The sequence below is a fragment of the Lynx rufus genome, unplaced genomic scaffold (genome assembly GCF_022079265.1).
Source record: "Lynx rufus isolate CCGP_SWC_20201006 ecotype Redwood Valley unplaced genomic scaffold, mLynRuf1.p SCAF_4, whole genome shotgun sequence".
Lineage (NCBI taxonomy): Eukaryota > Metazoa > Chordata > Mammalia > Carnivora > Felidae > Lynx > Lynx rufus.
This window is the reverse complement of record NW_025814856.1, coordinates 15518457-15542587: the sequence shown is the minus strand read 5'-3', so window position 1 is coordinate 15542587 and position 24131 is coordinate 15518457. Positions and strand designations below refer to the sequence as shown.

General features: G+C 50.2%; 1 protein-coding gene across 1 annotated transcript; it reads right to left on the bottom strand.

The window, feature by feature from the left end:
- Positions 1 to 443: 443 nt before the first annotated feature.
- On the bottom strand, positions 444 to 4209 carry RTP3 (receptor transporter protein 3). Its single transcript, XM_047094641.1, has 2 exons — positions 4055 to 4209; positions 444 to 1176 (listed from the first exon to the last, which is right to left on the bottom strand). The coding sequence occupies exons 1-2, from the start codon at positions 4207 to 4209 to the stop codon at positions 444 to 446; spliced, it is 888 nt and encodes a 295-aa protein (XP_046950597.1).
- Positions 4210 to 24131: the final 19922 nt, after the last annotated feature.

Below are 24131 nucleotides of genomic sequence, written 5' to 3'. Positions count from 1 at the left end.
ACAGACTGATGTCACAGGGTCTGGGCACGCTTCTCTGGTGAGAGGACCCACGGGTCTCCTGAGATTTCCAGATGGCTCTGTGGGCTATAATGGTTTTGGTCTACAGAGAATGAGCAGGATTTCAGTGTCTTTTAAATAACATTGAATGGAGGTGAAATTAACATGAAATTAACCGTTAAAGCTCACATGAAATCAACCATTTAAAAATGAACAATTCAATGGCGTTTACCGCATTCACAGTGCTGTACAACCACCTCCTCCATCTTGGGCCAAACATTTTCATCACCACTCACCACCTCCCCCCACCCAAAAAAAGCCCCCGTACAGATTAATCCCCTTCCCCACAGCCCCTGGCAGTCACCAATCTGCTCCCCGTCTCTGTATTTACCTATTCTGGAAATTTCCTATCCTTGGGATCATACTACATGACTTTGAACTTGGCGTCACGTTGAGATCCACTGAATAGTCTCTACGATAATCACCACCATGATGACTAGGACGAGGCAAAAACAGCAAACATTCCCATACCTGCACCTGGGATTCGGGGCTATGTGGGAACAGAGTCCCTCACTCCAGCGGGTGACCTGAACTCGCCTCTCCACGTGGTGGTAGGTGTTTGCTCTCGGGCTCCAGTGGGTGGGGAGGCTGGCAGCCTGCGTGGGCCCTGCATACGAGGGTCTGGGTAAAGGCTTTCCCTTGTTGGCCTGGGTGTTCACCGCGTCCACTGTGGTGCCACTCCCTGTGGGAGAGGGCATGGGAATGATGGTCCCGAAAGTAGGTGAGCTTATGGAGGCAAGTGCCGGGGACACCGGTGCCTGCACGGCTGGACCCACCCCACTCTGAGCACAAAAGCCCTGTAGACATGCCTCACAGTTGTTACTGTCATGCGGCCCCTCAAGAGAGATTTCCTTGATCATAGGAAGCTCCTCCATCGACTTAAATCCTTCTCTGTAGCATTTCTTCAGAATTCGGAACACCAAGTTATTCAGGATCCTTGAGATGTTCTCTGTGGTGAACTCGGGAACCTCAAATGGAGACTGAAAGCACTTCCGACATCTCTGGGCAAAGACCCTCATCTTCACCTTGCCCTGGGGTTCCCCCTTACTCTTATGCATGTGGAAAAGGACCTGAACTTGGGAAGAGGCCCAACGACGAGAGCACAGGGAGCACTGGAACCTGCGGAGACAGAAGATGAGGCCCTCAGCTTGGCCCAGGAAGGCTGAGTTGGGGGCTGGGCCAGAGGGAAGAAAGGGGACCCAACAACACACAGATGTGGTTTGACCGGGGCTGTGGTGAGTGGGGAAAGAACTCAGCGAGCCCCTCACTCCTGCCTCCATGGTGTTGCCAACATGCCCTGGGACCCACAGGTGTCTGTCATGAAAATAGCTAATCACAAGGTGTCTGCGCTGGAGGGGATTTTCTAAGTCCAACTCGATCACGCTGGAGATGAGGCACGTGTTGGAACTAATCGTGTGCAGAGACTCAGTGGGCGTAAGAAGCAGGACTAGACCTCCAGGCTCCTGGCCCCAAACCAAGGCTTCTTCAAATGTAGACAGAAGTGAGTCAAAAAGCTACAGGTGCAACAGCAGCCATTAAATCAGCCCCCAAGAACCCTGAACTAAAATCCACCAATGGTACAAATGGGTGTTGGTTAAGTGTTACTGTCTGAAAGTTTATGCCTCCCCACAATTCACATGCCGGAATCCTACCCTTCAAAGGTGATGGACGATGTTAGAAGGCCTTTGGGATGTGATCAGGTCATGGGGGGAGCCCATGTGAATGGGATTAGTGCTGTTATCAAAAAGATCCCATAGAGCTCCCCAGCTCCTCCCACCACGTGAGGATACAACAGAAGTCAACCCAGAACCAACCCAGAAGAGGGCTCTCACCTGACCAGCTAGCACCCTGACCTTGGACTTCCGGCCCCTAGAACCATGAGCAATCATGTCTGTTGCATATAAGTTGCCCAGTCTGTTTTTTCTTTTTTTAATTTTTTTAATATTTATTTATTTTTGAGAGACAGAGAGAGGCAGAGCGTGAGCAGGGGAGGGGCAGAGAGAGAGGGAGACACAGGATCTGAAGCAGGCTCCAGGCTCTGACCTGTCAGCACAGAGACCGACACGGGGCTCGAGCCCATGAACCACGAGATCATGACCTGAGCGGAAGCCAGATGCTCAACTGACTGAGCCACCCAGGTGCCTCTGTTTTGCTCTGTTCTGTTTTTTTGTTTTTCTTTGTTTTTTTTTTATAGCTGCCCAAACAGACTGAGGCAATAAGTCATAGCCCCACAGATCAGGGAAGGTCTAGTGTCCTAAGAAAAACATTGCTCTGCCCTGTTGCCCAGGGTCCCTGACCTGCCAGTATTACAGGGAGATCACAGTGTCCAGCTGTCTCTCCTTTTACGCCCCTCCAACCCAGTTGGGTTCTGTGTGTGCCTGGTCTCAGGGTACAAGAGAATGACACCTCGTCTCCACAGGGAAGAGGGCAATTTCCTGAGCTCAGATATTTGGACACGCACGGCAGGAGAGACGGAGAGAGGGGAAGGAGGCAGGGAAGCACATGGCTGCCCCCACGATGGGAATCATGGGAGACACAGAAGCTGCAGGGCGGCAGGGCCGTCTCATGCTGACCAGCTTGCCTGTGTGCTCTCTCCTGCTTCGCAGCCCAGTTACGTTGGGCAATGTGACCGGTTGCCCAATGGGAGGTGGGCAGCGACATGGGCTACTTCCAAATCTAGTGCAGAAGCTCTTGGAAAACGCTTCACTCTTCTTCCTCCGCCTCGGTGACCCTGGGACCATGTGTTAGGTCAAATCACCGACAGTTCGTGGTTCGGGGGGTGGGGGGTGGCGCTCTGGGCTCTGCTCTTCTGGCTGATGTCCCTTGTCCCTCCCTCTGGGTCATGCTGCTCTGCTCACGTGCCAGCTCAGAGTTCAAGGAAAGAAAGGAAAGAAGGAAGGAAGGAAGGAAGGAAGGAAGGAAGGAAGGGAGGAAGGGAAGGAAGGAAAGAAGGAAGGAAGGAAGGAAGGAAAGGAAGGGAGGAAAGGAAGGAAGGAAGGAAGGAAGGAAGGAAGGGAGGAAGGGAAGGAAGGAAGGAAGGAAGGAAGAAAGGAAGGAAGAAGAAATGAGCTGAGATTTTGCTTGGGTGCTCCTGGCTTGGGAAGCCGTGGGCCACCAGGAGAGGAGAGCTCTGTTTCCTCTGCCCAGACCCTGCCCCGGAGAGGAGGGCGGTGGGCAGGGACCGAGCCCCTGACCCAGTCCTAGGAGAGAGTCCCGGGCTCCCACCCTCTGGCAGGTGGGCAACCCCACCCACCTGACCCTTGGAGCTCTGCTTTCCCACCCGGATAAAAGGGTGGGGCTTTGGATGGACTCCTGAGGGTCTTAGTTTAAAAGGATCCATCAGCCTGGAGCAGAGGGGACAAGATGCATATTCCTCAGCTACCCCTATCCTCTGTCCTCTCCTGGAGGGGCTCCTCAGGCCTCTCCCTCCTAGGCTCTGTCATGAGCCCAGGTCCCCCGAGGCAGGGAGCGTATGCAGGGAACGTAGCTCTCTCAGTTTTCCTCACTGCTATCCCCTCCCCCGATTTCTCTGCATCAAGGCGTCTGCCTACACCAGTGCCCGGTCCTGCTACGGTGTGAGGTTCACTGTAGTAAGGAAAAAGCCTTCACCGAAGCTAAAGCTTCTTGGGTGATGGGCATCTTACTTCCTGTAGCGCTCAATTTGCAAGCACAGAATGGAATGAGAAAAGTAGCAAGTGGGGGCACCGGGGTGGCTCAGTGGGTTAAGCGTCCGACTTCGGCTCAGGTCGTGATCTAACGGGTCGTGGGTTCGAGCCCCGCGTCGGGCTCTGTGCTGACAGCTCAGAGCCTGGAGCCTGCTTCGGATTCTGTGCCTCCCTTTCTCTCTGCCCCTCCCCTGCTCTTGCTCTGTCCCTCTCTCGCTCAGAAATAAATAAACATTAAAAAAAAAATAAATAAGAAAGAACAGTAGCAAGTATACACAGCCACGAATAAACAAGAATGTTCTGGAATACGTCCCCTCCCGTTCGCCACTCACCTGGCGAAGGCCCACTGCTGGTACTGTGACCACCCTGGCTGCAGGGTGTTGGGAAGAAGGTCTTTGTCTAGTGTCAAGGTCCATTTGTGCCATGGTTTCAGCTCCTGAATTAATTCCTGGAACACCTGCTTCCATACCTCCACGTCCTCACCCATCGCCGCTGCTGTGGAGAGCCGGGTGCGTCAGGATCTCCCGGACTCTGGACTCTCCCGGATCTGGAAGCAGGACATGAGGTTTCCAGCTTTACAGAGCAAGGGCTGGGGCCCGCTCTCCCAATGTGGACCCGAACTGGGCCCGTGGACCAGCTCTTTGCCTCAAGGTCAAAGGTCAGTCGAGTCTGGCTCCCAGTTCCGAGAACAGTGCTAGCCTCCACGGGGAATTTCGAAAGACGCGGCGTGCATGGTTCCGGCCAACAAAATATTACCAAAGGCAAGGTCGGGACCCTGGGTTGGGAGAAGTGGACTCACTCTGGCTCTGAGCACCTGCCCCTTCATCTGGAACGGATAGAGGCTTCCCCGGACTCTTTCTGGTTCTAGCACTTGAAAGTCCTTATCCGTTGGGCTGCTGTGCTCCCGACTGGGGAGGAGAGCCGCAAAGAAGAGGGCCGTGGCCATCGTGTCCCTCCTCGGCTCCCTGCATCCCTGCTCTGCGCTCTTCGCTTCCCGTTCATAGGACCAGATTTCACAGCCCCCGAGCTGTCCAAGGAGACTCCTGAGGCTCGTCTTCCTCCCCATTAGAAAACAAAGCTGACGCAAACAAAGCTGTGTGTCCAGATGAGGCTGCAAGGTCCCCAAGGGGGTGAGAGGCCAGTGGCCACACCCGACCCCACTTCCTGGAGGGGAGGCTTGAAAAGGAAGGACAGAGGAGCAGGGGGCAGGCAACGGCCCAGGGAGGGTGGGCGAGATTCTGGCGACGACCCCCTCCCGGGCCAGCCTGGTGTTGACCTGCGTCACTTTCTCCTTTCCAAAAGAAAAGCCCCACCCTTGGCCATCCTCCAGCGTGGCCTCGGCCTCAGCCTCTCGCGGCACAAGAGCCTCTGTCCTGCTGTCCCCCCCAGGTGCCTCTGTGTAGCTCCAGCCACTCTCCGCATTGCAGCTGGGGGAGGAGTGGAAGGTCCCAAGCGCACAGTGCACTTCAGCATGGCCTTTGAAGCCCTCACAGGCCACCCTTGGCCCTGCCCAGCCCATCCTCTCCCAAGCCCACATCCACCCCTACACCCTAAGCCACAGCCCCTCACTCCGTGCCACCCAGCCCCGCGTCCTGTGCTCACGTTCGCCCCACACAGAGCACCTGCCTTCGCTGACGTGGCTCCTGCCCCGGGTCCAGTTCCAGGGCCCAATGGCGCATGCTCCGTGTTCCACGCCCCTTCCCTTGCCAACCACCCGCCCCCCCCACCCCCCGCCCCGCCCCGGGTCCCGCACCAGCGTCCTAGCTGCACCCGAGAAAGAAATCTCACCCATGGATAGTTGTATAAATGCAGATGCTTTTCTGCATCACAGAGGTGATTCAGAGGGAGGTGGAGACCAGAGGGTATTGAGACAATGGCCTGTCTTAACTTTTGGGTCTAGAATGAGGTCTTGTGTGAAAATGTCATAGGTGGTTCTGTGTTGTTAAAACTACCCTTGAAAGCCAGTGTGCAAGGAGACCTTGAAGATCCCCAGATGGCTCGGTGTTTCTATGTCCTGTGAATATTACCTTTGGCGTCTTGCTCTACTAAGAATATTCTATTTATGTATTTATTTTATTTTATTAAAAAAAATTTTTTTAAATGTTCTTTTTATTTATCCTGTTAGAGAGAGCGCAAGCAGGGGAAGGGAAGAGAGAGAAGGAGAGAGAGAACCCCAAGCAGGCTCCTCACTGTCAGCGCTGAGCCCGATGCAGGACTCCTACTCCTGAATCGTGAGATCATGACCTGAACCGAAGTCAGATGCTTAACCCACTAAGCTACCCAGCGCCCCATCAATAAGAACATTCTAACGGGAAAATTCTGAATTCTTAAATGATATAAGTATTTGAACACAGGCATTTAATGATGTGAGAAAGTTTGTCACATTTACGTTAACATAGGCTAAATGTCTTCCCTCTAACTATCGTGAGTAATGTCATTTACCTGATCTTCCAGAGAATTCTGGGTGTCTGGGACAGGAGCGGGGTGTCAAGGCCTAGGAAGAGGCACATAAACTGAGCAGGCCTGAAGACAGCCAGAGATTCACATTCCTCGGACCAGCCCCGAAGTTCTCAGTGAACTGGTCTGGGCCTCAGATTTCTAAAAACTCCTCAAGCGATTCCGAGGCCTGGTTATGGTGGAGACAGGGAGGCTGAAGGGAAAGACAACGCGGGCAGGTCCTGGCCAGCAATCGCAGACTCAGAGGCAGAGATTTTCCCCACCCCTGCGCCCCCGCCCAGTGCTGTGTCCGAATCAGCCAGGCCTAAGACTGCCTAAAACTGTCCTAAGACCGCCTGGTTGCATCCACCAGCGGGGTCGCTGGCAGTCTGAGCTGTGGGGAGGAGGCAGGGGTGGGGTGGGAGAGAGGAAGGGGAGGGAAGGAGGAAAAGGAAACATAGGAGGGGCGAGGCAGGAGGGGTTTGCTGAAGCCACTTTGGCAACCTCCTTCCTGGCCTCACTGCAGCTGGAGAGAAGATTTATAAAGCAGGTGAGGGGACAGGGGACAGAACCGCGCTGGTGGTCAGGTCTTTGGTCTGGGGCTCCGACAGGCTGTGTGACGGTGGACAAGTCACTTTGGGCTTTTATGAGGAAGGATACTAAGCATGCCTGGTGCAGAGAAGGGCCCAGAAGGCAGCCACCGCTGGTCCCTGAAGCTTTACAAAAACAATTCCCAGGACTTCGCTTGGGCGGGTGACTCTCACGGAAACCCCTCCACTCTGGAAACGGGGGTTTAAGTGTATAAACAGGAGCTCATCTCACTGCCTCTGCCTGGCAAGGGTTCTGTCCCTCCCTTCCTCGTGGGCAATGGCTGGGGCGCGTCCCTCCTCACACCCAGCTTCTAACCCAGAGGCCGTTCTCCTCCCAAGGTCCCAAAGGTCAGGGACCCTTGCTGTCACTCTTTCTGACCATCGGCTGGGCCCTGGCTCTGCTGCTGGGAGGGGGCCGCCATGTCGGAAAGCTTGGGATGTGCCCCGCTGACCTTGAACAAACAAGACGACCCTCTGCCTTCTTGCACGAGCTCTCGCGCTGAACACAAATGTCCTTTTCGTGGTCTACTAGTGCCATGTTTTCCAGAGTTTTGTGGTTTGGGGTTGGTGGTTTCGTGGTTTGAAGTGGCCACGAAGCGTAGTGCCCAAGCTCTGTCTGGTGCCCCTAAGTTCAAGTGCACTAAGCGCGAGCAGGCTGGGATGCGCCTCACGGAGAGAATGTGCGTGTTAGATAAGCTCCATTCGGGCACGCGTTCTCGTGCCGACGGCCGCGAGTTCAGCGTCAATAAATTAACAATATTTGCTACCTAAGGTGTCTTTAGACAGAAGCAACATAAGGTTCTGTATTGAGCAGTTGAACACAACGGTACTAGACGCTGGCAGGAACCTAAGTCTGTATTTCCCCTGGGAGCGATGGTTCAGCATTTGCTATTCCAGTGTTTTGGGCACCTTTACGGACTATGACCGCAGCAAATCGCGAGAAGGGCTGCATTTTCTTCGTCCACCCCGTGGTTTGTCTTCCCTCCCACCCTTCTACCGGGGGAGCTGCTTTGGGGAAACGAAATCACTTCCGAGCCTTGCCCTCCCCTGGTACCCAGCTTTTGTCCAGAAAGTTGCTGACGACGCGTGCAGTTAGCTCTAGTATTAGCCCCTGCCGGATCTCCAGGCCCTCTGCTGGCCCCTGTCCTGAGTCTGAGGCCCAGAGACCCAAGTGCCACTTTCTTACCAGCCAGGCTTCTGAACTGGTGGTTAACCGAAGGTGCACCCCTCGCTTTGGCTGTAACTGATCGAATGCACCGGGAACTCTGAATCTAGCCGTTTCAGACTGCAATTTCTTTTTACTCCAGTGTACCAAATTGCCTGGAATCTGGGGGGTGGTGGGGGGTAGTGGTGGTTTATATATTCCAGGAAAGCAAGTCCTCTCCATCCTCAGCTTAGGGCTTTCCAAGCCCTGTGCCAAAGGCCATCCGGCCACTTCTGGAGGTTCCTTGTATCATCATTTCCCCTGCGGTGCTCTCTGCTCTCTCCCCAAACAGCAGAGCGTTCTGTAACCTCTGCTCAATCCCCCAAGAAATCATCTATGTGGGGCGCCTGGGTGGCTCAGTCGGTGAAGCGTCCGACTTCGGCTCAGGTCATGATCTCACGGTCCGTGAGTTCGAGCCCCACGTCGGGCTCTGTGCTGACAGCTCAGGGCCTGGCGCCTGCTTCGGATTCTGTGTCTCTCTCTCTCTGCCCCTCCCCTGCTTGCACTCTGCCTCTCTCTGTCTCTCATAAATAAACATTAAAAAAAAAAAAAGAAAGAAATCCTCTGTGTGATGTCACAAGGTGCCGACAGACACCCTAGGAGCCTCCCTCATTTGTTCACTATGTGGTAGATGAAAAGACACCAACAGACCTCATTAGAGTATTCCTCCATTGTTCCAAATATATTAGTGTCAGTTTTTGTGTTCTAGACCCCACGGGTACAGTGGCAAAGAAAACTAAGGCTGCCATCACAGAGACAGACAGTGGGCCAAATGTGCAAGGTCGTGTCAGGCAGCCGTGAGTGCTATGGCGGAAAACAGCAGGGTGAGGGGCTAGAAAGAGGAAGAGCGTGGACTGGGTGGCAGGAGGGATGGCTGCTCAAAGGGGGCAGTGCTAGAAGGCTGCCACGGGAGATGACCTTTGAACCGAGACCTGTCGGAAGCGAAGGGTCAAGCATATATGTGGGGGAGGCACATTCAGATCAGAGGGGATAGCCAGTGTCAAGGCCCTGAGGTAGAAGTGAGCCTGGTGTGTCTGTGCAGGAGCAGGAAAACGAGCGTGGGCAGAATCAAGCGAGCAGACAAGGCGCACATGAGTTTGGAGACACAGCTGAGGGCAGCAGGGACTCGCAGGATTTTATTCCACGCGTGACGGGAGTCCGCTGAAGAGTTTTGGGGAGGAGGGCGATAAGGCCTGATTTCCCGTGGCGATCTTTGCTGTCTGACCTGTCCACTCAGGCTCTCTGCTGTCTCCGCATTGAGCTGAGGACGGAATGGACTTGCCTAGTGGGTCAAGGACAAAGTAGGGAGACCCCCCCCCCAGGAAGCTGCCGCAGGGGGACAGGTGAGATGCCACAGAGATGTATACCAGAGTGGTCATGGGGGAGATGACCAGAGGTCATGGTCATCCAGATGCATTTTGGACGTAGGACCTATAGGTATGTTGATGATTTGGATGCAGCATGTTAAGAGCACGATGAGTCTAGGATACTTTAAGGCTTTTGGCCTGAGCCAGAAATGAAAAATGAAATGGAAGTATCATTTGATGAGCTGCAGACATTGAAGGATTAAAACAGGATGGGCAGGGGAAAATCAGATGTTTGGTTTGGGGTATGCTAAGCTTGGGATGCATATTAAACACCCGGGTGGCAATAGTAAGCAGGAGGTTGGATGTAGGAATCCCAGCTACGGGAAGACTGAAGATACAAACGTGGGAGTCACTGAGATATAGACAGTCTTAAAGCCGTGGGAGTGGATGAGGTTATCTCTGCAGTGAGTGCTGACACAGAGAGATGAAGAGGTCACAGGGCTCGGTCCTGAGACCCCCCCCCCCTCCCCATTGCATAGAGCTGGGAAGAGGAGGATGATCCAAGAAATGAGATATAAAGTTTCTCAAGGAGGGTAGAGTGGGGGTTGAATTGTGTTCCCCCCCAAGTGTTCACCTATGAATACGACTGTATTTGGAAAAAGGGTCTTTGCAGATATAATTAGATTAAGTATCTTGAGATGAGATCTGTTTTATATGGTTTAAAGTTTCTTTTGATGGTACAACACGAGGACCTTCAGATGAAAGACAGAATTTTTTGTGATTTACAGCTCAGACGGCTGCCAGAGGGCTGCACCCCCGGGGGGCAAGGTAACAATAAGCTGGAGCTGTAAGGGGCAGTTTGTATATGGCGAGCAGGGCGGGCTTAGCTAGGTTTCAGGGGCTCACTGTAGATTGGCCAACTTGAATAATTTCCTGGGCTCCTGGGCATACAGGCTGTCCCTTGTTGTCTAGTATCTGTCCCCACTTCCCCCGGGCGTGTAGGTACTGCATTAGGATAAGTACAAAATGCTTTCAAGGGTGAGGCCCTTCTTTTACAGTCCCAGCTTTTTAGTCAAAGTAAGCCTCTCTTCTCTTTCAAACCTGACCACTCTGGCTTCTGCGATCTTATTCCCCAAGGAAATTGCTAAGTCAAGTTTAAAATGACTTCCACTATTTTTCTTTGATTTTGCGCTGTCCCTGTGCTGAATGCAAGAGAGAAAATAAAACCAAAACAGACCTTTAAGAGACAATTTAGTTCCTCTAGAGATTGAGAAAACCCTCATCCGTCTCCTCATCCCTGTATTTCACTCTTGGGGCTTTTGAAAGTTCCATTTGAACCACTGGTTTTATTATTCAACAGAGAATTCATGACTTCAAGACAACAGGATGACTTATCTGGTATAGCATAAAAGTTTCCATTACTGATTATCTGTTCACTGACACAACTTCCCCACCCCCCTGGGTTCACAGCCCGGGGGCCGGGGCTTAGGTAATGAACAGACCCGAACCAGGAACCAGCGTGAGACCATGTGACTTCAGAACCCTGGGCAGGGCCACAGGAATTGCTTCCTCCCTCCCCCCTCCCGCCCCCCCCCCGCCCCCGCCAGGCAGAGGCCTCTCACGCTGGAACTGCTGGACGAGGTGTACAGGCTATAGCTGGGGTACAGGGGTGCTTGAGGCCGCGAGGCCTCTGACTCCGCACGGCTCCTGGCCTACGCTGGCCACAGGACGGGGACCCCCAGGGTGGGCAGTGGTCCTCGCTGCTCAGTCTCTTTGTCCCCTCCTGGAGCATCTTTGGGCTTCAAGTTTCTTATTTTTAAAATTCAAAACACACGTTTATTTCTGTTGTTAATGGCGAAAAAAGGAGCCAAACACCAATAATAATTATTATTATTTTAAAAATATGTTGGTAGTAACAGGTCTCACAGCAGTTCTCCGCCCGCCTCACCCCCCAGGCGCCCACAAATAGTGTAGAGACAGGGCGGCCTCAGTGGAGCACCAGGCAGGCAGCAAGGCAGCCGGCTTGTTGGGCGCTGGTCCCGCCGATCCCAAGTGGGGCTGCCAGGTGAAACACAGGGTCGCCTGGATCTGAACTTCCAATTTCAGTAACAACGAATGATATTCTTAGCGAATTTTACACTAAAGTTAGTGTAATCAACTAACAGTTGATTCGCTGCTGGTCTGAAGTTGGAATTTAAGTCGGGGGTCCTGGTGCTGGCTTTGGGCTGCTAAATGGGGCGACGGTAGTCGCGGGGCTTCGGGCCCCTTGCTGTCACCCTAGGAGAGATCCGGGTCCACCACTGGGGGCGGCAGCGGCGGCGGACGAGGGGGCGGGGCGCTCGCTAGGAGTCGCGCGAGAGGCGGAGGAGGCTGGGGGGCGGGCCGGAAGTATGGAGGGGGCGCGGCCCGCGGGCCGGAAGTGTGCTGGGGCGCGCGCGGGGCCGGGCGGAGCGGGGGGGGCGGAGCGGGGGGGGCGGAGCGGGGGGGGCGGAGCGGAGGGGGGCGGAGCGGAGGGGGGCGGAGCGGGGGCGGAGCGGGGGGCGGAGCATAGTAGCTGCTGGAGTGCGCTGCTTGGCCCTCTGGGCCAAGGACCCTCATTGGGGACCGACTCAGACAAGGGAGAAAAGCCAGGACCCTTCCATCTGAACTGTACGCTGATGAGTTGAGGTCCAGAATCTACGTAAAGGAACAAAACACACGTAATATTTCAGATTATTCAAGTCTTAGGGTTTGTGCCCTCTCACCCCACAAAACATACTTCAAGCCTCACGGCGTTGGGAAGAAAAGGCAGCGTTCAGGTCCCCTGCAGGGGGGGGCTGGCGGGCCCTCCCCCGCGCCACCTGCGGCCCCACCGGTTACAGATTGAAGGGACTGAAGCTCGGGATTAACACGACCCCTTGATATTCATCCCGCTCTCGCCCGAAGCGGAGCCTCACCTGTTGCAGTAACTTGTCCTGAAGTAGAACGGACATTCTGAAGATATGCATATTCCACAAAATAACACATTTTTTTCACAGTAAATTTTTTAAATGAAAATCAGCAGTATTAGGATTAAGCAAAGAGGATTTAACCATGTTCTTGGCTGGTTGAAGAGAGAATAAAACACTGCATAGAGAATGAAAGGTATTTTACGGTGTTTCGTCCCCAGCTAGAGAACTGGGGACTGCCCACGGCTTCACCGCCACACCCCCCCCCCCCCAGTTCACCTGCTGTTGGCTCCTGGAAAGCCAGTCCAGTTTAATCTCTGATATATTTAATTCATCCTATTTTAAATCTTTTTGAGCCCGCAGTCGCTGTTGTTGCCCTAAATACAGCTAGAATATCCCCGTTGTGACCATATTTTAAGAAAATAGGTGTGAGTACCCATCTTTAGGCCATTCATATCTGTCCATTGTGGCTTCTAAGATCTTGACTTTTATTTTTTTCAAAAGTGTTTTATGAAATAGAAGAATGGGTAAGACATATATATGAGCATAATGGGTAATTATAAAGCAAATACTTGTATAAATACCACCAAGTTCAAAAAATAGAATATTACTCGAAATTGAGTTAGGAAGCCATGAAGGGAGCGCTCTCATGCACTACCACTCCTCATAGCTTACCTAGTTCCAGCAAGAGGAAGGAAGGTCCTCTTTCTGCCCAGAAATGGCAAGCATAGTCAATGAGAGGCCACCAGTGAACTTAAAAAAAAAATGTTTCTTTATTTTTGAGAGAGAGAGAGAGAGAAAGAGCACCCAGAGGAAGGGGCAGAGAGAGAGGAGAGGGAATCCCAAGCAGGTTCCAGGCTCAGGACCGAGCTTGACTCGGGGCTCGATCCCATGACCCTGCCATTATGACCTGAGCAGAAATCAAGAGTCACAGGCTCAACCAACTGAGCCACCCAGGGGCCCTGTTTTGCTTCTGTTAATTAAATGAGGAGGCCATTAGACTGAGGTGGCTCAATGCTTTGGTAGCATATATTAGCAAACTGAAACCTAAGTCAGGGTCAATGCACTGGAATCTGAGAAAGTGAAACTTCAGAATTATGTAGCACAGCCAACCAGACTTTCCCAAATAAGGCCACTGCTTAAGCTATAGCCAATCAAATAATTCCTTTGCTTGGCTTCTCAGTCTTCTCTATAAAAACCTCCCCCCTAGCTCCTGTGGGTGGAACATACTTGTAGCCACTTTGCATTTGTGGGCTGCCTTATTGGAATTGGTATAGGCTGAAATAAATTCTTGAAAAATGTTAGTGTACCTCAGTTTATCTTTCAATGCTTTTTTTACAAAATAGTGTACTTGTGGGATTCATCCGTGCTGTTCCATTCCATTCTCAACCCTGTATATTCCATTGAATGAAAATGACAATATATTTATCCACACTACTGTTGTTGCCTGTGTGGTTTGTTTCCAGTTTTTGCTTATTATGAATAATGAGACTATCCATATATTTAGACATATCTTTTTTGTGCCTTTTTATGCCTTTTTGGTGGGTATACAACGAAGAGTGGAAATCCTTGGCTATAAAGTATGCATATGTGAACCCTCAGTAGATACGACAGTTTTGGAAAGTTTATGAATATTTCAATTGTGTCAGTACTCACCAACACTTGATATTGTTGTTATTAAGAAAGATTGTTTTTCACATTTATTTTATGAGAGACAGCGCGAGACAGAGAGTGAGTGGGGAAGGGGCAGGAAGAGAAGAGGGACACAGAATCCGAAGCAGGCTCCAGGCTCTGGGCTGTCAGCACAGAGCCCGATGTGGGGCTCGGACTCACAAATCTTGAGATCATGACCTGAGCCGAAGTTGGACGCATAACTGACTGGGCCACCCAGGCGCCGCTGATATTGTTATTATTTTAAAATGTGACATTTCTAGCGGTTATGGAGAAATATCTCACTATGATTTAAATTTATGTTTGCCTGATTATTGTTGAAAATCGAGTATCTTTTCATAATGTTGATGGGCAATTTGGATATTCTCACTCTGAACCACTTGGTCAAGTCTTTTCTTCATTTTTATTTTTTTAATTTAAAACTCTTTTTAAATGTTTGCTTACTTTGAGAGAAAGGGAGCAAACAGAGGAGGGGCAGAGAGAGAGGGAGAGAGAGAATCTCAAGCAGAGCGTCTCAAGCAGGTGCTGTACCAACAGCTCTGTCTGAGGTGACAGTGCAGGGCCAGACATGGGGCTTGATTTCACCAACCATGAGATCATCACCTGAGCCGATATCAAGAATCAGGTACTTAACCAACTGAGCCACCCAGGTTCCTCTTTTACTTCATTTTGAAAACTGAGTGGTTTAACTTTATTTTGTTGGTTTGTTGGAATTAAAAAAAAAAATATATATATATATCTTCCATATTCGTTCTTTTTCAGCTACATGTGTGACACATATGTGTTTCAGCTTTCTACGTTGGAGATTTTGATAATATTAAACTTAAATAACATAAATACATATTACCTAAAATAAATAAAATAAAAAGAAACAGAGGAAACAAATAGCTGGCCAAAATTATAAAACATCACAGTTAGCATTGGAATGTTTCTGTAATTATTAAAGAAAGCCACCCAGACTGGGACTAGGTTGTGTGATCTACGTTTGTTTTCTAGGTGAGTTCTATAAAACATTCAAGGAAAAGGTAATTCCAACCTTACACAATTTTTTTTGACATGTATAGGAAAAGAAGTCACACTTGATAACTCATTTTATTAGCGCAGTATAATGTTGATTAAAAAACAGTCAAGAAGACAAATTGTAGGCCATGTCACCGAGAACTTAACATATATATATTTAAAAAAAAAACCTATATACAATAACAAAAAAACCCAGCAAAGTCACCCTTGCAATGTATTGTAAAATGCATCTTGACCAACTTGAATTTATGCTAGAAATGCAAGAATGTCTTAATAGAAAATTATTATTGTAATTCACCCGATTGACATATAATCTTCAAAATAGTATAAAATAAAATAATGGTATTTGGTAAAATCCGACATTCATGTAAGACAAAAAGAAAAAAAAATCTTAGCAAACTAGGAATAGAAGGGAATTGCTTTGTTTGATAGAGTATCTAATAAAACTCAACAGCAAAATCATTCTCCAGGCTGAAACAATACAAGTTTACCCTTAAAAATCAGAAATGAGACAAGGGTACCAGCCATCATTTAACATGTGAAATTCTATTCCACATTGTAATAGAGGCCCTAGGCAGCCCAATAAGTTGTTAACAAAATAGTTATAGGGATTAGGAAGAGAGAAAGAAAACCTGCCATTATTCACAGACAGTATGATTGTTTACATAGGGAAAAAAATCCCCAAGGAATTTATAGATAAATGATAAGAATTATTAAGAGTTCAACAAGGTTTCTACATACAGGGTGCACAGACCCAAATTATGTGCATTTCTATAGAGGCTCTTAAAAAAAAAGATTTTTTTTAAAGTGACATTTACAACAGCAGTAACAATAAAAAATTAAGGGACCTAGGAATAAATCTAACAAAGGATGTTGAAAATTTTATGGAAAAATTCTATAATTTTATAAAAGACATTTTAGAAAGACCCAAATATTTCCCAAAGGAGAACTATGACATAATGAACAGGTTAGGTAAGTCTGCATAAAAATGTCATGATTTCCCAAATTAATCTAAAAGCTCAATGCAGTTTCAGTAAAAAATCTAACAAGATTTTTCATAGAACTTGACAAGTTTGATTCTAAAATTTGTACAGAAGTAACTAAGACCATTTTAAAGACGATCAAGTTGGGGCAGGAATTCTCCTTATTAGGTATCAAAATTTAATTAAAACACACACAACTAGTAAATCAAAGCAGTGTTCACCAACTGTCTAATGAAACAGAATAGACAGCCCAGAATAGACCCACCCATTTGTAGAGATGTGATATATGAGAGAGACAGCCCTAAAGATTATTAGGAAATGGTGGAGCTACCAATCCATTTATCCAGGACAATGTGCTATCCAATAAATTCAGTTAGATCCCTGCCTTAATTTCCTGTAGATTAAGAACCTAAATATGAAAAGGAAAATTTCAAAACTTTTTCAAGTACATGCTTAAACAAGACACAAGAAGAAGAGCTATGCACTTAACTAAGCTTTTTCCCTCATAGGACACTCTTGAACATGGAAAATAGAAGCCACAGAGCCACAAACACATTTGAACTACAAAGGGGTTAATCGATGTATGAAGAACTTTCACAAATCAATGAGAAAAATATAAACAACTCAATAGAAGAATGGGCAAAAGGTATGAACAGGCAATTTACAGAAGAGAAAGCATGAAAGGTCAACGAGCATTTGAAAAGATATTCAACCTCACCTGTAATCCAGAAATGAAAATTAAAGTAAAAATGCCATAGTATCATACACATATTTGAAAAACCTAAAACACTGATAATGTACCAAGTATTTATAAGCATGTGGCCCAGCACGTATACATATACACTGCTGACTTGATAGAAATTAGTATACCCACCTTGGAAGGCAGTTCAGTATTAAAGATCCACATGCCCTATTCAGCTATTGGCAGTTCTACTTCTATGTATGCTACCCAGAAGAACACTTATACATGTAGTGCACAGATACAAACTAGACTGTTTGTAGAAATAGCATTTTAATATCAAACAACTGTAACTCCTCCATTCCCTGTGAATAAATGAATGCATTTTTTAGAGTCACCCAATGGAATTTTATACAGCAGTACAAATGAATGAACTAGGGGTCAGCAAATTACTACCTGCAGCCGAATCTGACCCATCACCTGTTTTTGTACAACCCAAGAACCAAGAATGGTTGATAAAGATGAACAATTGCAATAGATAGGGAACATTAACTTTGATGTTAATCTAAAAGAATTTCAATATGGTAACTAACTTGGATTTAAGTTAAATTAAAAAAATAAAATAAAGTGGCAAATCCCAATGAGGTATATAATGGATATAAAACCAATATTTCTTTCCAGGGTAAATGCTACCGGTAATTCGGTATTAGTTTTCTACATTTTTCCAATTTGATTTGATAATATATTTTGAGAATTATTGTATTTATGTGAAGGAATATTAGTTTATAGTTTTCTCCTTAGAATTGGTGTATATGTTTTCAGGATCAGGGTAACATAAAGATGTTGATATTACCTTAATACTCTTTTTAATGTTTGTAAGATTTGCAATGATGTTTTTAAGCATATGCGCATTTATTTTGTAATCAAAGATGGAAATATACGATTATGTCAGAGCAAAAAAAAAAAAGGAGAGAGAGAGAGGACACAAATTACTCATATTAGAAATGAAAGGGGGACATCAGTGCTACAGATTTATTTTGATGGACATTAAAAGTTTAATAAAAAATACCAGGGTGCCTGGGTGGCTCAAAAAAAAAAAAAAGAAGAGAATTTCAGTCCCTTGTTATTAGACTTATATTACAATTTTTATTCAATTATTATTACCTTTTGAATTGCATCAAGAAAAGTTTTGTAGAAATCTGGTTTCCCTTTTGTTACATCAACACATACAAAATACCCTCCATTTTGCCTCTTTCATACAGCGAAAAATACCTATTACCTGGCCGTTTACTGCTGACCTCTGAACTAGAGCTACGTATATCAACGTGGACCTATCTCCCAATCTAGCGTGGAGCAAAGAATTCAAGTTGCTGAAAATAGATACAGTATGATACCCCTTAAGGAAGAACAGAACCCCACAGCAGGGTAGTCTATGTCGTGTAGGGAATCACTTGCACTAAAACATAAGGAAATTCATACAACCTAAGGGTGGGTGCCATACTTGGGCAGCTTTATTAAATTAGGATGCTTCCTCTGAGCCCAAGGCCCACCTTCTCTCCCGGGGGGGGGGGGGGGGATGCCCCTAGGGTAGTAGAGGAGTTGATACAGAAACATAAACTATACCACAAGACTAACCATAGGTAGAGGGCCACTCTCTATGGCACTGCGGAGCGGGAGGAGACTTTCAAGCAAGGGCATATTCGGAAGGGGTCAGGTGTCTTTGGAGAAGGTGTGGTTCACTGGGCACCAGCGGGGGCAGGAGGCCCTCTGGGTGCCTGGGCCACGTGGAGGCTTGTACAGGGGGGCTGCAGGTGAGCCTGTGACCCTTGGGGCCACAGGTCACTGCGTGCAGGCCACACGGAACTTCCTGAGGGGGGGAGCCTGGGTGCCAGCGCTCGGCAGGCCTGCGGGGCACACAAGTCGAACGGGGCTCCAAGCTCTGAGTTGAGAGGGCTGCTGGGTTAGCACCGGACCCAGGCTGTAAAGTGGCAGCCCCGAGGTCAGTCCTCACATCCGCCCTCACATCCTGCCACTCTGGAGATGGCTGAAGGGTTTCCTCCTGCCGTGTCCCTCCAGCGCCCTCTACCGAGAAAGCTTACTCGAAAGTGATCGTGCTCCCTCCCAAGGACGCTGAAGGGTGTGTTCAGAGGTGGGAGCCTTCCTTTAGGACTGACCCAAACTTTCTACAAATGCGTGACAGAACCTCCCCGAAGCCCCTGGAGGAAAAGGTGTCCATCCAACCGAGTTTGGAAAGTAGGGTTTTGCCCGGGCATGGTCGGGCTCAAGCTGAAAGGGTCTGCAGGTATCGCATCTAATTGCTGAGTGTGGTTCCCCGAGGGGAGCATTCTGAAGTTGCTTCATAGGCGTTGGGGGGGGGGGGGCAACACACAAGTAAGTACACGGACGACAGAGGTGGGGGCCAGGTTGTTCGCACCGTAGGAGAGGGAGGCTGGAAGAAGGCTGGGATGAATCCTGAGGGCTGGATTGGAACTGGAGACGGTCCCAGGGAGCTCAGTGTGTGCACAGATGGGTAGATGCAGAAACAGGGGACGTATGTCTGTGTCCAGACTTGCGTTTGTTACCCATGCACGCATCCACCCAGCCCGGTCTGCGGAAGGTTCTGGAAGCAGCAAGCACACCCAGTGCTCACAACTTGGGTTTTAATACCATTGTCTAGTAAAAGAATGGCGCTCCTTGGTGAGGTGGTAGGAAATGCGTAATACAAGATGGGCCCGGAGCATCGTGTAGTGCCCGAAAGTAAGGAAGGGCTTAAAAACCAGAAAGATGATGCACGGTGGGGACCAACCTGACTGAGCTCCCGAAGGGCAAAGCTGGGACGATCTGAGCCACAAAGTAGCATAGTATTGGATGATAACCCAAAGTATAACATAAACATACATGAATTCACACTGATAGAAATAGATGATTGGGGGATTAAAAATACGAGCGAAAGACCAATCTTTACAGAAGAATTCCCAGGAACGTATGTAGAGATTCCCACCCCCCTCCAGGAGGTGAGATTTGGTTTGGTCCCTCCACCCCTCTTCTGGGTTGGCTGGATTTACTTCCAGGGAATAGAGCCTCAGCCCTTCTAGGGACAGAGCCCCAAGTTGTGAGTGAGGACGACGGGGATCCCCCCTGCTGCCACGCCTCGGGCTGTGTGCCCCAGGATGTGCCACACCCCACTGGTGGAGAGAGATGCTGAGTGAGCATGCTACGGCCCCCTGCAGGAAACCCCGTGGCAGCATTGAGACCGTGGGGGCCACCAGCCTGAGGTGGCTCCAGTGCTGGGGCATCCCTTATACCAGCAATCCAAAGTCTGAGCCTGTGAAGTCCTCAAGGTTTTGAAGTCAAAATGATAAGGAACGGGTGCCTGGGGGGCTCAGTCAGTTGAGTGTCTGACTCTTGACTTTGGCTCAGGTCGTGATCCTGGGTCATGGGATCAAGCCCCGCGTCAGGCTCTGCGCTGCTGGCCGAGCCTGCTTGGGATTCTCTCTCTCTCTCTCTCTCTCTCTCTCTCTCTCTCCCTCTGCTCCTCCTCTGCTTGCACGCACTGTCTCTAAAATAAAACAAACAAACAAACAAACAAACAAACAACGAAATGATAAGGACAACCCATCACAAACAGCCAACGAGACTTTCAACTACAACCACTCAAGAATTTCCTTTGCTCACTGCTCCTGTCACTGGAGCATTCCTAACCCCTTCTGGCTTGGCTCTGCCCACCTGGTGAGGATTTGTGCTCGGATAAACTCTTAAAATTTTTAGTATGCCTCAGTTTATCTTTTTTTTTAATGTTTACTTATTTTTGAGAGAGAGAGAATGAGAGGGAGGGAGGGAGGGAGGGAGATTACGTGGAATGGGGCGGGGCAGAGACAGAGGGAGACATTGGATCCCAAGCAGGCTCTGCGCGGTGAGTGCAGAGCCCGGGGCGAACTCACCAACTGGGAGATCAGGACCTGAGCTGAAATCAAGAGATGCTTCACCGACTGAGCCCCCCCAGGCGCCCCAGCCTTAGTTTATCTTTCAAGAGTTCCGGTCATGTTTCTGCCCTAGGATGTTGATGTCATCTGCCTTTCCCCACTTCACTAGGCCCGGAATGTCCACTAGAGGGAAGGGACTTTGGTTGTGTTCGAACTGGTAGGTCCTCCGCCTAGCCCAGTACTTGCTAAATGCCACTTGAGTGAGTGGATGGCAGGAGTCCCCCCCACTGTGTCCTAGCCCCAGGGAAGGAGAGCAGGTGGCCAGCCGCCCTGCTCCTCCCCTCTACCTTCAGGGAACTAGCTGAGCTGGAGAGGCCTTTCAGACTTCTATTTTTTGCTGTGAAAACCTTCCTGAATCCTGGCTGCCTGAACCTCCAGCCCCTCTGCTGAGGGCATCGGGAATAGGACTTCGGCTTGTCCTCCTAGAGACAAGTTGTGGCCGCCCTTCCTGCGGGGGTCCAGGCTTCTGGGGCCTACAGCTCTCTGCCTTCTGGGAAGGGTGTCTGATCTATTTGAGAGAGAAGGGGAGAGGGGGAGGACAAGGGAGGAGGGGGGGGCCGGGGAGGAGGAGAGGGAGAAAGAGAGACGTAGCACAGTTACAGAACACTTCCGCAAAGCCGACCAGACCCCGTCCAGACCTAGTCCCTCAAGCCCTCGTCCCTCTGGGGTACCTGTGGGGCCACAAGAGAGGCGAAGAAACATTTATTGAGGCTTTGAGAACTTCAAGCACTTTTGTGCCTATGGGTGATGCAGCCTGGCTCTTGCTGGGAACCTCCCCCACCCCCTGGAAAGTTCAGCAAAGTTTGCAGGCCTTTGACAGGCCCTCCGGCTGAGGTGTGACAGGGGGAGGGCTCAGGGTGGGGAATAGCCCTGGCCCTGGAGCCCTGGCCCAGCCTGGAACTCCCAGGGAGGCTCTGAGGAATTTGGAAGTGGAATCTGTATTGTTGGCATTCCTAGTGTCTACCCTCCTCCCTTTCTTCCTTGTTCCCTTTCCTCCCTGCCTCCTTTCACTCATTCATTCACTCATTCGCTCATCCATCCATCCATTCATTCATTCACTCATTCGTGGATTCATTGATTCATTCATTCATTCATCACTTATTGACTGGTTGATTCATTCATTCACTGACGCATTCATCACTCGTTCATTCATTCGTTCATTGATCGACCGACTGATTCATTCATATACCCAGTGGTTGTGAAACCCTAGCAGCATGTAGCTTGGGTGCCCGGCAGACGGGACAAAAAGGAAGACTGGAACCAACACTTCCTCAGTGCACCAGACACCATGTTAAGCTTCTTATAAATTGTCCAATCCTCACCACCACCATGGAGATTACTGTTCCCATTTTAGAGGTGAGAAAACTGAGGTCCCAACTGGCAAACTGGAAATGCCACTCCTGTAGGACCGGATGCACCAATGGAAACTGAAGGCAGCTATTCACCTTGTGGCTGGTTTACATCAATCAGGGTCTGGGTGACTGCCCCGCCTGAGATCATCCCTCCCCACCCTTGGCAACATTTCTGCCTTGGGCCTTCCTCCCGCGTAGCCCACGAGGGCACTGCTGCGGGCCAGGAGGCAGGAATCCCTGGAGCTTCCTTGTTCCTGCCAGGGGACCGGGGTCTGTAGTGTGGCCTGCGGGAGAGAGGGTTTCTGGGCACAGATGTGCTGTTCCTGCTTGAAACCGCAGCCTCCTTTCACTGAAGGAACGAACACACGTGTGCTCTGTCCCGTCACTCCTGTCCTTTCTGTCTTTCCTCTCCCAGGGCTGCAGGTGCCCTCCGAAGCTTCCCGACGGTTCTCTGGGACACCTGCTCTACTGAGCTCCTTCCTGAGCCTTTGCGTAGAGGGTGGCGGTCCCGGTGTGCATCACGCCCAGGGCCTCCCAGCTTCCTCCTCCTCCGAGAAGTGAGCCCGCAGTGTAGACCTGACACGCAGTCCCAAGGGAAGGTCTTCACCCGGTGGCCACAGCACGCACCCTGACCCCGGCCCCGGCAACAGCGGGTCGACAGCCACCTGACCGGGCCTTTGTTTCTACTCCTAGCCAATAGTGGCCGCAGTTAATGCACCATAAATTCCCAGCGTTACTGCAATGAACTCTGACCTTTTGAGGAAGATGTTTAAATAACCGCTTTACGGGTGTGACTGCCAACACCCATGGGCATAAAGGAGGCAGCCAGCAGGAGTGGGTTCTGTAAAATCAGAGGAAGGGAGAGGCCGGAGGGCCTTCTAGGCGGTGGATACCTCCTCCGCCCTCTTCTCTAGAAGGCCCCATGACTCTCCCTAGGAGCTGTGTTGGGCCCTCGGAAGCCTCCCCCACCCCCGCCAGCCTTGTCTGTGACCTCAGTGTCTCTGTGATTGACAGGAAGCGGGCAACGGTCCTCCACAGCCACCGGCGGCTGTCACGGGAACTGTGGGTGGACATCTTGCGCCGGAGAAGCCCCTCTTTCCCACCAGGCCTCCCTCCTTGCCCCAGCACCCCATTCCTGCTCATGCCTCCTCCCCAGCAGGGAGCCCAGTGGACGGTGGGGTCCGTCGGGGGCCCAGAGCACAGCTGGAACCCGGAACCTGGGAGAAAAAAGCCTGCAGTCCAGCCAGCCCGACTTGTCATCACTTTCTGGGCCATCTGCCTTGGGCTCAACCCGCCTGTACCCCTGACCTTCCTCCTTTCCTGCTCCCTGAAACTCAACAAAGAAAGGAAGAAGGCACGCTCCTCCCGGAGTTGGCTGGGCTCGGGAGAGCTGGAGGCTGGCCTGAGAGGAGGCATGGCCCCAGGGGACAGACCCATAGGTCATGGTGACTTTTTCCAGTCTGGAGCCCACTCAGCAGCCCCCAAGTGTGCGGAAGTCTTGTCCTCTCTGCCCTAAGGCGCAGGCTCTCGCCCTGCCCCAGGAGGTGGGCCGGGGTGGGGGTGTGAGATGGGACAGCGCCTTTGCCTTCGAGGATCAGCCCTGGCTGGGAACAGGTGTCAGCACCTGCTGGGAACATTTGACTCTGATTTTTCTTGCGTTTGTTTCCTTATTCCTCCTGTGTGCTCCTTTGAAGTCCCTGCTTCATCGACCACAGTTAATCTTGATCAACAATATCCTGGGGGCCCCAGATCATAAGGGCTCAGTGCGAGTGTGGGAGGAGTGTGGACATTGGCAGAACATTCTGGGGCAGAACATTTCGGGCCCTTCTTGGCACTGACTTCCCAGCAGGGATGTGCAGTTTTCTAGGGGAGTAGGGGGAGGGTATGGGACCTGCGGTTGTCTGGGGGGATGTTTCAGCCTTCCCTCATTCCCAAGCCTCAACCTCCTCATCTGTGAGATGGGCAGAATGATGGCAGGATCTACCGCACAGGGGTGGCCGAGGACCCAACGAGTAGTGGAGGCACAGTGTCCAGAACAGTGCCTGGTCCTGTGCTCAGGGGCTCGCCAGAGTCTGCCAAACATCTTTGTTCTTCTCCCTCCCCCTCCCTTCCTTCCTTCCTTCCTTCCTTCCCTCCCTCTTTCCCTCCCTCCCTTCCTGCCTCCTTCCCTCCCTCCCTCCCTCCCCACCTTCCTTCCTCCTTCCCTCCCTCCCTCTCTTCCTTCCTTCCTTCTTCCTTCCCTCCCTTCCTTCTTTCC